This window comes from Balaenoptera borealis, assembly GCF_965194805.1.
Source record: "Balaenoptera borealis genome assembly, chromosome: 8".
NCBI classification, from domain to species: Eukaryota; Metazoa; Chordata; class Mammalia; order Artiodactyla; family Balaenopteridae; genus Balaenoptera; species Balaenoptera borealis.
Genome location: NC_138865.1, coordinates 87345593 through 87361796, shown reverse-complemented (window position 1 = coordinate 87361796; position 16204 = coordinate 87345593). Strand labels below are relative to the sequence as shown.

The window sequence follows — 16204 nt, the reverse complement described above, 5'->3', positions numbered from 1 at the left end:
ACAAACATGTGGAGGCTAAACAATATGCTACTGAACAGCCAATGGATCACTGAAGAAATCAGAGGAAGTTTAAAAATACCTGGAGTTAAATGAAAATGGAAACAAAATGATACAAAAATCTATGGGATGCAGCAAAAGCAGTTCTAAGAGGGAAGTGTATAGTGGTACAAGCCTACCTCAGGAAACAAGAAAAATCTCAAATAAACAACCTAACCTTACATCTAAAGGAACTGGAAAAAGAACAAACAAAACCCAGAGTTAGTAGAATAAAAGAAATAATAAAGATCAGAGCAGAAATAAATGATATAGAGACCAAAAAACAATAGAAATGATCAATGAAACTAAGAACTAAGAAAGATAAACAAAATTGATAAACTTTAGCCACATTCATCAAGAAAAAAAGAGAGGAAATCAGAAAGAGAAGTTATAACTGACATCATCAAACTACAAAGGATCATAAGAGATTAACATAAACAATTATATGCCAATAAAATGGACAACCTAGAAGAAATGAATAAACTGCTAGAAATATATAATCTCCCAAGACTGAATCAGGAAGAAATCAAAAATATGACAGACCAATAGACCAATTACCAGTAATGAAATTGAATCAGTAATAAACAAAACAAAACAAAACAAACAAAAAAACCTAAAAAAACTCCCAACAAACAAAAGTCCAGGATCAGATGGCTTTACAGGTGAATTCTACCAAACATTTAAAGAAGAGTTAACACCTATCCTTATCAAACTATTCCAAAAAACTAAAGAGGAAGAAATGCTTCTGAACTCATTCTATGAGGCCAGCATCACCCTGATACCAAAACCAAAGACACCACAATAAAAAGAAAATTACAGGCCAATATCACTGATGAACACAGATGCAAAAATCCTCAACAAAAAATATTAGCAAACCAAATTCAACAGTACATTAAAAGGATCATACATCATGATCAAGTGGGATTTATCCCAGGATTCAAGCATGGTTCAACACGCACAAATTAATCAAAGCGATACAATACATTAACAAATTGAAGAATAAAAATCATATAACAGATGCAGAAAAAGCTTTTGACAGAATTTAACATTTACTTATTTATTTATCTATTTTTGGCCACGTCACGCAGCTTGCAGGATCTTAGTTCCCCAACCAGGGATTGAACCCAGGCCCTGGCAGCGAAAGTGCTGAATCCTAACCACTGGACCGCCAGGGAATCTCCACAAAGTGAGTATAGAGGGAACATAACATGATAAAGGCCACGTATGACAAGCCCACAGCTAACATCATACTGAACAGTGAAAACCTGAAAGCATCTCCTCTAAGATCAGGACAAAGACAAGCATGCCCACTCTTGCCACTTCTACTCAACATAGTACTAGAAGTCCTAGCCACAGCAGTCAGACAAGAAAAAGAAATAAAAGGAACCTAGATTGAAAAGGAAGTAAAACTTGTTACTGTTTGCAGACGATATGATGCTATACACAGAAAATCCTAACAATGCCACCAAAAAACTATTAGAACTACTAAATGAATTCAGTAAAGTTGTAAGATACAAATTAATATACAGAAATCTTTTGTGTTCCTATATACTAACAATGAACTATCAGAAAGAGAAATTAAGAAAACAATCCCATTTAAAACTGTATCAAAAAGAATAAAATACCTAGGAATATACCTAACCAAGGAGGTAAAAGACTTGTACTTGGAAAACTCCGAGACACTGATGAAGGAAACTAAAGATGACACAAACAAATGGAAATATATACTGTGCTTATGGATCAGAAGAATTAATATTGTTAAAATGACCATACTACCTAAGGCAATCTACAGATTGTAATCCCTATCAAAATACCTATGCCATTTTTCACAGAACTAGAACAAATAATTCTAAAATTTATATGGAAACACAAAAGACCCCAAATAGCCAAAACCATCTTGAGAAAGAACAACAAAGCTGGAGGTATCATGCGAACTGATTTCAAACTATAGTGCAAAGCTACAGTGATCAAAACAGTAGAGTACTGGCACAAAAACGGACACACAGATCAATGGAACAGAAGAGAGTGCCCATAAATGAAGCCACATTTACATGGTCAATTAATCTACGATAAAGGAGGCAAGAATATACAATGGGGAAAAGACAGCCTCTTCAATAAATGGTGTTGGGAAAACTGAACAGCTACATGGAAAAGAATCAAACTGGACCACTTTCTCACATGATATACAAAAATAAACTCAAAATAGATTAACCAGTTAAATATAAGACCTGAAACTGTAAAACTTCTAGAAGAAAACATAGGCAGCATGCTCTTTGTCATTTAGCCATATTTTTTTGGATGTCGTCTCAGTAAGGGAAACAAAAGCAAAAAATAAACAAGTGGGACTGCATCAAACTAATAAACTTTTGCACAGCAAAGGAAGCTACTATCAACAAAACAAAAAGGCCACCTACTGATTGGGAGAAGATATTTGTAAATGATATATTAGATAAGGGGTTAGTATCTAAGATATAGAAAGAACTCATACAACTCAATATCAAAAAAAAAAAAACCCGATTAAAAAATAGGCAGAGGACTTGAATAGACATTTTTCCAAAGAAGACCTACAGATGGCCAACAGGCACATTAAAAGATGCTCAACATCACTAATCATCAGGGAAATGCAAATCAAGACCACAATGAGATATCACCTCACACCTGTCACAATAGCTATTATCAGAAAGATAAGAAATAACAAGTTGTTGGCAAGGATGTGGGAAAAAAGGGAACTCTCATGCACTGTTGATGGGAATGTAAATTGGTATAGCCCCTATGGAAAACAGCATGGAGGTTCCTTAAAAAATTGAAGATAGAACTACTATATGATCCAGCAATTCCACTTCTGGGTATTTTCTTTTTTTTTGGCTGCACCACGCGGCTTGTGGGATCTTAGTTCCTCTACCAGGGATTGAACCCAGGCCCTTGGCAGTGAATGCGAGGGGTCCTAACCACTGGACTGTTAGGGAATTCCCCTCTTCTGGATATTTTTCTAAAGAAAACAAAAACACTAATTTGAAAACACTATGTTCAGTGCAGCATTATTTACAAGAGCCAAGATATGGAAGCAACCTAAGTACCCATGAATAGATGAATGGATAAAGATGTGATACACACACACACACACACACACAGGAATATTACTCAGTCATAAAAAAAGAATGAAATCTTGTCATTTGCAACAATACAGATTGACCAAGAGGGTTTCAGGCTAAGTGAAATAAATGACAGAGGAAGATGAATACCATATGATTTCACTTATATGTGGAATAAAAAACAAAACAAAGAAATAGGCATAATAAAGCATAAACAGACTCATAGAGAACAAACTGGTGATTGTCAGAGGGGAGAGAGGTGGGGGGAATGAATGAAATAGATAAGGGAGATTAAGAGGTACAAACTTCCAGTTATAAAATAAATAAATCACAGGGATGTAATGTACACCGTAGGGAACATAGTCAATAATATTGTAATAACTTTGCATGGTGACAGATGGTAAGTAGACTTATCGTGGTGATAATTTTGTAATGTATAAAGTACTGAATCACTTTATACATTATGCTGTATACCTAAAACTAATATAATCTGTAAGTCAATTATAATTCAATTAAAAAAAAGGTATAAACTTCCAGTTAAAAAATAAATGAGTCATGGGGATGAAATGTACAGTATGGTGAGTATAGTCAATAATATTGTAATAACTTTGTATGATGACAGATGGTAACTAGAAAAAATTTTTTAAAATATTTTTCCCCCTTAAAAAGAATATGTACTCCTTGTATAACATAAAGAGCTGATAATAAGCACTGTTAATAGCATGGTTCTGAAATAATAGGCACTGCCAGTAGCATGGTCCATGAAAGCAAGGCTTTCCATTGAGAAAGTTGGAGACAGTTTCTCTGTGCTCTATTCTAAGAATGCCAAACATGAATCAAGTTAGAACCCAGGAAAGGAGCTACTCAGGCTGTTTCTAATCAAAGTGGGACCAGAGGCAAAAGATGTTTAGTCTTCTCAATCTTAGTAACTATGTGGATCCTTATGGTTTGGGACATCTCCTTTTCTCTTAACCACATTTATCCATTTAAAGTCTTATTTGATTGTCAAATCACTAAATATTTTAAACTCCCCGTTCTTGTATGGAAAGTTAGTGTGTGAGTAGACTGACTAACTGAACACTTGGTGTAAGAGCCAGGTGCCAAGGGCAATGAAGAGGAAATGGAGCAGAAGCTCCTTTTGCGCTTCTGTTCTTTCCTTATCATCCTAATGCCCCAAAGTGAAGTAGCTCAGCCTCCTTTCCTATCTGCATATAAATGCATGGACCTGAAGGGTAAATTATACCCCAGAACAAAATGTTTGTCTAATAAAAAAAAATAAAATTTGGGAGGAAAAAGAAGGTAATGTGCAGAAACAAATAGAAGAAGAGCTTCGTTTCTTCCCTCCTCCAAACAATTTTCTAAGTATGAAAGGCAATCCCATTTCTGCCCTGAAAGCAGAGGTCCTCAGATCTGAAGGAATGCTAGTCACACCACATCAGTAATAAGCCACACCTGTCCCAGGTTCTGCTGAGAAATAATGCCAATTATCTCAAGGCTTACCACTCTATGAAGCCATTTTTCATGGCTGCCACTTTTAGCAGGGTATTAAAAGACTGTGCCCACTTACCTTAGGGTCAGAACAATCCCAGTAGATGTTAGGAAGCCAACCACCAACACACAACGAACGCTTGACACTTAGCTGAAAGCTGGGCAGCCACAGGGAAGGTGGTAAACTAAAGACACTAAGTCTGATTCTAGAGGAGAGATTCTCCCTTGCCCTCCAAAAGAAAAGAGAGCTAATCCTACCAGATATACAGCAGACTGTGTACTCCACAAAGAGTAAAACACAAATTTAAGATTCCAATTGTTGGAGAACATGGAGAAACATTTTGTTTCTCCATCTCATTTTATTCTGGCATAAAGCTAGTGCTTGGGCACAGTGAGGGCATTTGACCCCAGTTTATAGAGATTTTATAACTTTAGTCACTTGTCCAACCCAAGTACGCCCTTTGTCACTACTCAAACTCTCATTGTCTTTTTACATAGTAGACAAATTTATTTATTCTATTTCAGACATTTTATTTTTCTTATTCTAACATTAGGCTCTGATAAGTACAAAAGGTTCACAAGTATAAAAATTTCTGTATAACTCTGTGGTAGTTAAAAAACCCATGAGAACAAAACAATTTTTTAAGTTGGATGATATTCATCTTAAATATGTGAGGGACAGTCTTCCTCAAGTATGGCTGTAAAAATGGTAAAAATGATTTCCTTGTGATTAAGTTAAAAATTTTGATGACTCTTTTCACTTGTTTCAGGAAATCTGTTTCTCAACATTTACTCTGGATGGATTCCTTACTTGCATTTTGCTCTAAAACCTAATTCCCTGTCTCTTCAGTGCTTCAATGACGACACCTTCATTTTCAGCCTGTGATACTCTGACCAAAGTAAGATTCTGACACCAGCTTCAGAAGCAAGAAAACCCAGATTTAGATATATAGTTATTATCTTTTCCGATATTAAAAAAAAAGGAATGCTGAAAAAGTGACGAATTTTTCATATTAGCATTAATTTATCTTCTTGCAAGGATTTAATTTTCATACACTGCATACATTTAATGAGCTTTTCTATTTTTTCAAAATATTAAAAAAAATTTTTTCGTGAAAAGATTAATTCTTCCTATCCCTAGGGTACTGAGTGAATATAAATGACGTCCTGGAACAGGGGAAGTCCGAGTTTATCTTTCTGTTTTCTTACCTAACAACCTGTTGGACACAGAGAACTGAGATCTCCAAGGACTTTGTTCAATAGCTCTAGGTATGGCTGAGATTAAAAAAACAAAAACAAAAACCTCATTTTATTTAATCATAGATAATACAAATATTGCCAGGATGTTGTAGACATGAAGACCAAACACTGGGAAGCCAAATCAGAAGCTAACTCACAGCTTAGACTTTTTTTTCCTCTGCTTAATGAGAAATAAATTATCATTGCCATCATCCTCCCAACAGCTCTCCTTTTTCTTATGCCTGACCCTCCTGCCCTCTCTGGGCAGCCTGTCTTCTCTTGGCTTGTGGTAATGCGATGAGTGGTGAAAGGGCTTGTGAGGCTTCTGGGTTTTGACAGTGCCAGGAGAAGAGTGGACTCTGGGGCCCCTGGGGTAGTCCTCATCCACTTCATGACACCTGTCAGCCTTCCTGTGCTTCTCACGCTCTCTGCTGGTCCTGTTCATGGCTTCTTTTTGGGTTTCTTTCTTTTCTTGAGGCCATGTGTTATTTCTCCATGAGGCATGGCTCTTCCTCATATCACGGTGGGGCCTCTTATCTGCTGCTTCCATATGAGGCCTCTTGAACTGCCTTGGAAAGTCCCCATTCTTCTGGAGTTCTGGAAAACATAAAAGTATTTCTGCATATTCAGCAGCTAGACAGTCCATGCAGAGCTTTCACTGGTCTGTAAATAACTTAGCAGAGAGGGAAGCCAGACATTTAAATGCATTAATGATATGACATTCTAAAGAGCCCTTACTAAGGTAAAAAAATCACTCACTAAAAACTCAATGGTTGTAGTTCTATATTTCTAAACATGGAAAACATCCAGAAATCCAACGATACTTATTTTGTTCAATACAGTTTAACTAGGTTCAACAAGGGAGACAGGGACCAGTGAGAGCAGTAATCATGTCAGCTTTGTGAAAAGTCACGTCTGACCAATTCAAGTTCCTGCAGTGATAAAGAGACAGCCCTTGATGGTAAGGTGAAGCAAGATGTATAATGTGGCCTTTTGACAGTTTCATATGACATTTCAATTATACTCTGAAGATAAAGTCTGGCCACAGTACTTATAGGTGGATGCCATACTGGACAGGAGATTATTCCTCCAGATTATTCCTCCAGAGTAGAGATCACTGGCTTAGAGACTGAGTGTGCACATGTGCACACACTTGAGTATCTAAGAGGTTTAAGTGCCAGATTTGATGTTATATTTTATCAGGACTCGGCACTCTTACTGTAAGCGTCTGATGGTAGTGATTCTGATGGGATAAGTGGGAGATGAGGTTACAGTGAGGGATGAAAACTAAGGTCAACAGAACCCTGAAAGATTAAAGAAGTCACCAATAAAAAAATGGGACAGAGTGCGAAGTAGTATATTTAGGGGACAAAAATGAATTCTAGAATATAGAGCAAAAGTAAGTATCAATAATTACTTATAGACTTCAGTATAAAATATAAAGTCCAATATAGTGAGCCTCAAAGTGGATCTGTGCCACAGAGTTGCTGATATAACTAATTAAAAAGGAGAACAAAGGATATTTCCCTGATTATAAAAAGAAAGCATCCACAACCCTTTAATCCAGAGATGACATTTTGGTGCATTTCTTTGTAATCTTTTAAAAATTTAGTTGGCTAATCATTATCTTCTTGTACTATAATTTCTCTACACAGAGAGATAAAATATGCAAAATATGCAGGAGTTGAGAAGTAATTCCTCTACTTTCCTCCAAAATTACTATCTTCATTTTGAAAGGACCTGAACTCAGAGAGAGTCTGGAAGAGAATAATGAAAAGGTCAAGGGTCAACAATGTATGCGTTAACTTGAAAAATATAGAACTATTTGGTCCTGAAAGCAAAAGAAGTAACTTTGTAAACCACTGTGAAGCATACGGCAAGAAAGAAGAGTGGCAGAGAAAATAAGCCTAAATTATAAAATAACTTGGTGAGAAAGAACATTATGTTAGCAACAGCAAATAAAGAAATGGAGGTGGCTGTGGATCTGGAGCTCTGTTCATAATGGTGGCCAATAAAAAATGACTTCTTTGGGGAAGCTCCAGGAATCACCTAGCAGGGAAAGCTTTTCTTTGCTTGAAAAATACTAGAGCTATAAAGAGGGAGAACATAATTATTTGTTGAAAAGAAAAATCTCAAAGGAGCCTTTAAAAACTCTGCATGCATAAATGGATGTAAGTATTTTCTGGACATTTTCTAAAATGATCATCATGTGAAAAAAATGTTCATTGTGAATAGGTTACAACACAGGATTTTTGAAGTAGGTGCTTGATTTCTGGAGATCAAGAAAGTTCCAGTTTCGGGCTTCCCTGGTGGCGCAGTGGTTAAGAATCCACCTGCCAATGCAGGGGACACGGGTTCGAGCCCTGTTCTGCGAAGACCCCACATATCGCGGAGCAACTAAGCCCGTGCACCACAACTACTGAGCCTGCGCTCTAGAGCCCGCGAGCCACAACTACTGAAGCCCGCGCGCCTAGAGCCTAAGCTCTGCAACAGGAGAAGCCACCGCAATGAGAAGCCTGCGCACCGCAACAAAGAGTAGCCCCCATTTGCCGCAACTATAGAAAGCCTGCGTGCTTTCTCTTTTTTTTCAAGGGCAACAAAGACCCAACGCAGCCAAAAATTGATAAATTAAATAAATAAATTTTAAAAAAAGAAAAGAAAAAAAGTTCCAGTTTCTATAGTAATTATTAAAAGCATTTTCTGTCCTAACCAAAGGCCCACAAAGCGGTTTGCAAAGACAGTGCAAAAAAAGAAATTTAGGAACTATTGCAAAGGTGATTTAGTGAGAAATCTAGTAACATACCTTTCACTTTTCGTTTTATTCTCTGATCTCTCTCCCGGATTTCGTATTTGTCATCATAGTAGTAGATGAATGGAGATGTTGGAAAGGTCTGGTTAAACATTCGTCTTTCTGTACATTCCTGCAAATTGTATTTGAAATTATGATGTCACAAGGTCACACTGTTCAGACAACTTTTTTGGTAAGATTATGGACCACTGTAATTAGTGATGAGCCCCCACTGCTGATACTCACACTGTGGCTGCAGGATGTGGTCTTGCTGGGACACTGGGAGGATCAGCCAAACACTCGATCGGGCTTACATGCTAGTCTTTCAGGCTTGGATTTTCTTCCTTTATTTACCTACAAAACCCTTCTTATCTTTTTAAAATCTTCCCTGCCAACCCTCTCCCCCAGCAATGCCTTATTCTTCTGTTGGAGGGTTTATTTTATTTAAAATTATGTTTTATCAGTTCTTTGCTTGTCTGTCTCTTCTAACAGCCTTCCATCAAGTGTTTCTCCTTTTCTTCTTCTCTTCACATTTACACCCTCAATGTGGGGGTAAATTCTAAGCCCTTTACTCCCTTTCATCCACACAAGTAGTTTTTGCAAGCTTATTTTAAGTCAACACTCACTGCTCACAAGGGCAGTGATTCTTATGGTGGGGAGCAGGGTGGTGGTGGGTTGTGCCTAGCTTGAAAATGTTCCTAGGTAATTCTGAAGGAAACCTCTCTTCTCTTTGCTCCCCTTACTCAAGAAGAGATCACTCCTCTCACTCACCCCAGGACAGCTCCCTACTCTCCTAACTCTGGCCTTCTGGTAGCTGCTACTTTCCAAATCCACATCCTTGGCCTGACCCATGTCCCATGTAGTAGGCTTTGTTAATCCTGGTCTGTGACGTATATCCATTCAGCTTGTCTCAAACCAAATAATGTCTTTCATTTGAAAGAAGCTTCATTTTGGAACTTTCCGCTTCTGTCTTCTGCCATCTTGCTTAAAATCTATTATAAACGTTCAGTGCTTCTGAGCTAGGTACTGAAGAAAAATTAAACTACAAGTATCCCCTGCTTTTAAAAAGTTTGCTTTATACCGCTTCATTTTTATGAAAGACCTGTTTTCACTAGCAGAAAGAAATATGAAGAGGATTTTCACCTTTACAAGAAAAGGTGAAAAGTGAAAATAGTGTTTAGCGTTTGTTTTGCAGCAACCATTATAGACAGTGAGCACCCCGAGCAGTGGGAGTGGCACCACCAAGCTCCTTCCCCAGGAACTACACTCAGCATCTCGGCCTCAAGCCGCCATAGCTTTGAACTGTGTCTGTGAGCCTCTGTGCCTTATCTCTGTTTATTTTTTGCATTCGTTTGAAAGATGTGTTGTAAGGTAACTGCTTCTTCGCTTTACAGCTACTTTGGCTTAGGAAAGGTTTCACAGGAACGCTCTACTTTCAGATAATGGAGAAAATCTGTACCTCTTAGGAAGAAAGTATGCGAAATACCTGCCTAGAATTTAGCTGATTTATCATAACTTTGTCATTATATACTCAACTTGTAATTTTTTTTTCTTAACATCTTTATTGGAGTATAATTGCTTTACAATGGTGTGTTAGTTTCTGCTTTATATCAAAGTGAATCAGCCCTACATATACATATATCCCCATAACCCCTCCCTCTTGCGTCTCCCTCCCACCCTCCCTATCCCACCCCTCTAGGTGGTCACAAAGCACCGAGCTGATCTCCCTGTGCTCTGCGGCTGCTTCCCACTAGCTATCTATTTTACATTTGGTAGTGTATATATGTCCATGCCACTCTCTCACTTCGTCCCAGCTTCCCCTTCCCCTTATCCTCAAGTTCATTCTCCACGTCTGTGTCTTTATTCCTGTCCTGCCGCTAGGTTCTTCAGAACCATTTTTTTTTTCTTTTTTTAGATTCCACGTATATGTGTTAGCACACGGTATCTGTTTTTCTTTCTGACTTACTTCACTCTGTATGACAGGCTCTAGGTCCATCCACCTCACTACAAATAACTCAGTTTCATTTCTTTTTATGGCTGAGTAACAGTCCATTGTATATATGTGCCACATCTTCTTTATCCATTCATCTGTCGATGGACACTTAGGTTGCTTCCATGTCCTGGCTAATGAACATTGTGGTACATGACTCTTTTTGAATTATGGTTTTCTCAGGGCATATGCCCAGTAGTGGGATTGCTGGGTCGTATGGTAGTTCTATTTTTAGTTTTTTAAGGAACCTCCATACTGTTCTCCATAGTGGCTGTATCCATTTACATTTCCACCAACAGTGCAAGAGGTCAACTTGTAATTCTAAGATACTTGACCAAACTGGCCACCATATACTTAGAAACATAATTTGTAGATTTTAAAAACTAGGAATCATTCTAAATATACACTTAAGTATAGAAAATAAAGTAATGGAAATCTGTACCTAACCATTTAGCTTTATCAAATCAACATTTACCCTTAATTTAGTTGTTTCCCCCTAAGCATTAACGATATAATTGAGATCCTCTGTGTAACTCTCCTTCCCACTTCCCATTCATCTCCTTCCCTTTCCAGAAGCTGCCATGGTCTTAAAGTTGGTGCCTGCCATTCTCATGTTTTAATACTCTTACCATTAATAAATATTCCAATAAACAATAGTATAACTTTGAAGTGCTCAGATTTCACAAAAATGGTAACATTCTATAAATATTTTGAAGTATTTTTAGGTTATAATAGTTTCACAGACTAAGGTGAGTGGTGTTCTTTGGATTATCTATCTGAATAAAGGTTTGGTAACACTTGACTACAAACCTACCTGGGTCTGGTATATTTTGGTGGGGAGAATTTTGATTATTAATTCAGTTTCTTTAGTGGTATTGGTTCATGTAAGTTTGTTCTTCTTCAATTATTTTGATTAATTTATACTTTTGCAGAGAATTATTTATTTTATCTGCATTTTCAGATTTAACATTGAACTTTATTTTTTGTTTGTTTGTTTTTTGGCCACGCAGCATGCAGTATCTTAGTTCCCCCACCAGGGATCAAACCTGTGCCCCCTGCAGTGGAAGCACAGAGTTTTAACCACTGGACAGCCAGGGAAGTCCCTAACATTGAACTTTATGAAGTTTATACAGTATTCTCTTTAAGTAAAAAATTATACTGTATTTTAAGCTATTTACACTTTTTCACTCATTGTTTATTTGTATCTTTTCCTTTTCTTCAAGCAGTTTTTCCAGAAGTCTCTTTTCTTTTGAAAAGAAAATGTTTTCAAAGAACCAGCTTTTGGTTTTGAGGATGCTATTAATCATGTTTTCTATTTCAGTAATTTTGGTTCTTATCTTTATAATTTCCTTCTTCCAACTATCTTCAGATTTAACCTGTTGTTGAGTTTCTGGATCTTTTTGGGCTTTTTTGGGTATTGAAAGTTATAAGGCAAACCTATAGGGTAACATAAAGAATTGCTTTTATAAATCACTATCCATGGTGGCACCAAGTTTCCAGAAGAAAGGATACCCATAAATGATTTGGGTCTAAGATTCTACTATGGTTTGAATGTTTGTGTATCTCCCCACCCAATTCATGTGTTGAAATCTAAACCCCAAGGTGATGGTATTAGGAGGTGGACCCTTTGGGAGGTGATTAGATCACAAGGGCGGAACTCTTGTAAAACAGACCCCACAGAGCTCTCTAGCCTCTTCCACCATGTGAGGACACAGCAAGAAAGTGCCATCTATGAGGAAGCGGCCCTCACAAGACACTGATTCTGCACCATGGTTGTGGTGAGAAATAAATTCCTGTTGTTTACAAGCCACTCAGTCTATGGTAGTTTGTTTATAGCAGCCTGAATAGACTAAGACAGATTCTACAGAATATTAAGAGCAAATTACAATTACAAAAAGGTACTAGAACTCTTGATATACTCCCAGCGCCCCACTCATCCTGGAGTAGCCTCTTTACATGGTGAGTACTGTTTTCTATTTCAGTTTGCCTCATATAGAGCCGCTTATGATTGTCCCTGCCTCGCCAGTTAGAGTGAGTGGAATTAGGGAAGGGCGATGCCACATTCCCCTTAGAGTATCTTTCACATGAAGAAGCTATTTATTAACATCTATAGAGCTGGAGTTCTGAAACTGAAGGGGAAGGGCCCTCAGACAGCTGTAACTACCTACCCAGTCTCCTATTTGGATCCTATACAGTCTAGACTGATGTGGCTCTACAGAGCTATACAGTACTATAAACACTTTCCAAAGCTAAATGTAAATTATATTTTGATTATCCACATCGCTGGTCCCCTCCATTAGCACAGACAATTGATAGTTGGCTATATAATTTATCTACTATTCTGGATTAGCCACACCACTGATCTTCTTCATTAGTGTGGATAATCTAGAGTTCTTCATCTATGGCAGCAATGAGGCTGCCAAATTTGCTTTATGGTAAATTAAAAATTATCTAAATCTAGATTTCAGGGATAAGTTCCAAATGCTTTTAATATATTTCCTATCTACATTAACAGGAGTGACTAGTAAGCAGTATGTGTCCAACTCTAATTGTTTTTCCTTAATTGAACAAACATAAATGCTAAAATTATACCCTTTTGCTTTAAAGAGGTAAGCAAGCATAAATTGTACATCTGTGTGATTTGTGTGGCAGTGGACTGCTTATGTGAATATGTTCGCTAAACAACATCTGAGTTTTGGCAACAAGGAGGAATACACAGAGCAGTAAAAGATCTAGAGATGATAATTCTGCAAAAAAAAAAAGGTATTCTCAAACTAGCTTTTCAGTGTGATTTCTATAGAAGTGAGGTAATTATACTGCAAGGTCCCTCCGTCTGTATCCCCATACTATGAATCTGATCACATTGGAAATAACAAATCAGTGCTGAGAGCTCTCCCTGTACAACTTCTTTGCTTTGGAAATAAAGAAACTGGAGACCAAGGAGAAAAAGTGGGTTGTTTTAAGTCACAGGGTTAAGTCAGTAGTAGAGCAAAAATTAAAACTGAGGATCAGAGCTCCATCCTATCTTTCATATTCTATCCCTTCACTCCACGGTCCCGCTGTCCCAATGTGGAAGAAAAACTCCATCTGTTGATGGACTCTGTCCCCCACTTTTTCTTCTCCAGACTTTTTGTCTCTCCCCGTATGGTAGAGCTCTGCCCCCAAGGTCTGCACTGGTGAAGTGCTATGGTCAGAACTCAACACGTGACCTGCAATACCATTCCATCCTACTGCTCACACCTCTACCCATTTTGTAGACTCCCTACCTCTGCATGCTTTCCACCTCCTGTCATCAGATCTGACTTGATATTAGTATATTTTGGTTTCTAGGCTATTAGAAGCCTATCTGGAGACTGGGAGTGTATTTCTCCATACAGATTTTCTACTTCTTGTGCCACTGCCTTTCCTCCTCTGTCTCAAGATTCCCAGAACGTATGGGCTGTGAGTCTACTCTTACTGCATCCTGCCTCCGGGATGAGCTGCTGCTGTTTCATGCTTAATGAGGTAACTGGCTAGGAGACTCATGCCCACCTCACAGCAGCAAGTTCCTGCTTTGACGCCTCAGTATCTAGGACACACACAGTTTGGCCCTTTCAGTTAGGGTTAGGAAATATGCAGGTTGGATAGGGAATTGGGGCATCTGTGGGGTAGGCAGGATGGTTGATGATGCAGCACCTCCGTCTTTCCACTAGCGAGCGTCAGGGTTTGCATGGGAGTGGTGAAGATTTAACTGAACAGTGTATCAGGGAAAACCAGAGATACTGGAGAACTATACAGAAAATCTAAAAATCGCGATTTGGCTGGGTCAAAGTGCTAGTAATCCTAAGAACTTGTGAGAACTGTAACCATTCTACTGACTACTATTATTTGTCTGAATGATTCTATGAGTTGTACTTGTTTTAGACTAACATGCATGTATACTTAAAACATTTAGAAGAATGTGCTCTGACAGATCTGTTACTCTGGTAGGGAGAGGAGAAGCAAATCAGTTGAAAATATATTAAGTCTTACTTCAAGATATTAGTTTATAAAAGAAATGTGTTCAGAATTTCTCGGGCTCATCTTTCAGCAACCACTCCTGAACAACAGAATGCTTTATGCCCAAATTCCACTTAAACTTACATGTCCGTAATGGCCTTCTTGTCCGCAGTTGTAGCAATACACTAAGGCTGATTGTCCAGAAGGGGTCTTTGGCTTTTTGGGTGGTCCAGGTTTGGTCTGCAACATGAATATTTGTGAAGATTTAGTGAATGTCAGAAGAAAATTAAAACCTCGTTCTTTCCAAAAGAACTTTTAAAAAAAATATATCCTCAAGGTTTTTATTTATTTATTTTTGGCTGCATTGGGTCTTCGTTGCTGTGCACGGTCTTTTCTCTAGTTGCGGCGAGCGGGGGCCACTCCTTGTTGCGGTGCGGAGGCCTCTCCTGTTGCAGAGCACGGGCTCTAGGCGCGTGGGCTTCAGTAGTTGTGGCTCGCAGGCTCTACAGCACAGGCTCAAGTAGTTGTGGCACACAGGCTTTGTTGCTCTGTGGCATGTGGGATCTTCCCGGACCAAGGCTCGAACCCGTGTCCCCTGCCTTGGCAGGTGGATTCTTAACCACTGTGCCACCAGGGAAGTCGCAGGAGGCAGTATTTCTAAGGAATCGCTTACCCAAAAAAAGTTCTTGGGACTTCCCTGGTAGCGCAGTGGATAAGAATCCGCCTGCCAAGGCAGGGGACACGGATTCGAGCCCTGGTCCGGGAAGATCCCACATGCCGCAGAGCAACTAAGCCTGTGCGTCACAGTTACTTGAGCCTGCGCTCTAGAGCCCGCGAGCCACAACTGAGCCCACACGCCACAACTACTGAAGCCCACGTGCCCTAGAGCCCGTGTGCCACAACTACTGAGCCCATGTGCCACAACTACTGAAGCCCACGTGCTCTAGGGCCCACATGCTGCAATTACTGAGCCCGCGCACCTAGAGCCCGTGTTCTGCAACAAGAGAAGCCACCGCAATGAGAAGCCCGTGCACTGCAACAAAGAGTAACCCTGCTCGCCGCAACTAGAGAAAGCCTGCGTGCAGGAACAAACTGCATGCAGGAACAAAGACCCAACGCAGCCAAAAAATAAATAAATAAAATAAAAATAAATAAATAAATAAATAAATAAAATTAAAAGAAGAAAAGAAATACTGCCTCCTACACCCCATATTCGGATGGTTCTGTGTATTGAAGTGTGTAACATGGTAACAATTCTTTTATTCTTAACATCAACGTGTGCTTTCCTCACCTTCCTCGCTCCTCATTCCATTCCGCATTGTGCCCAATACTGTGTTACATATTAGGTATCTCAGAGGAGAATAAAAGCCCAGTAGAACATGACAGACGTAAAAATAGATAACGACAACAATGTAAGCACAGTGATAGAAGCGTGTACAATGTATTAATGGAGTGCCAAGGGGGACCCATCATTGGATGGGTAAGGAACTCACGTAAAGCTTCCCTTGAAATATAAAAAATTTAAATTTACTCTAAGAATTAGGTGTAAATCAAATGGAAAATTTTAGGTAGAGGGTAAAGAGAAATTAGGAT

At 38.7% G+C, this 16204-nt stretch overlaps 1 protein-coding gene across 3 annotated transcripts in view; it reads right to left on the bottom strand.

The window, feature by feature from the left end:
- Positions 1-5488: 5488 nt before the first annotated feature.
- The window catches only part of ZCCHC7 (zinc finger CCHC-type containing 7), a 239896-nt gene continuing 229180 nt past the window's right edge, over positions 5489-16204 (bottom strand). For all 3 annotated transcript variants that reach the window (XM_082404014.1, XM_082404015.1, XM_082404016.1), the window contains exons 7-9: positions 14756-14851; positions 8659-8776; positions 5489-6452 (exon numbers count right to left, since the gene is read on the bottom strand). In XM_082404014.1, coding sequence (XP_082260140.1) covers positions 6010-6452; positions 8659-8776; positions 14756-14851 — 657 coding nt within the window. In that variant the 3' untranslated portion in view covers positions 5489-6009. The remainder of the gene's footprint in view (positions 6453-8658; positions 8777-14755; positions 14852-16204) is intronic.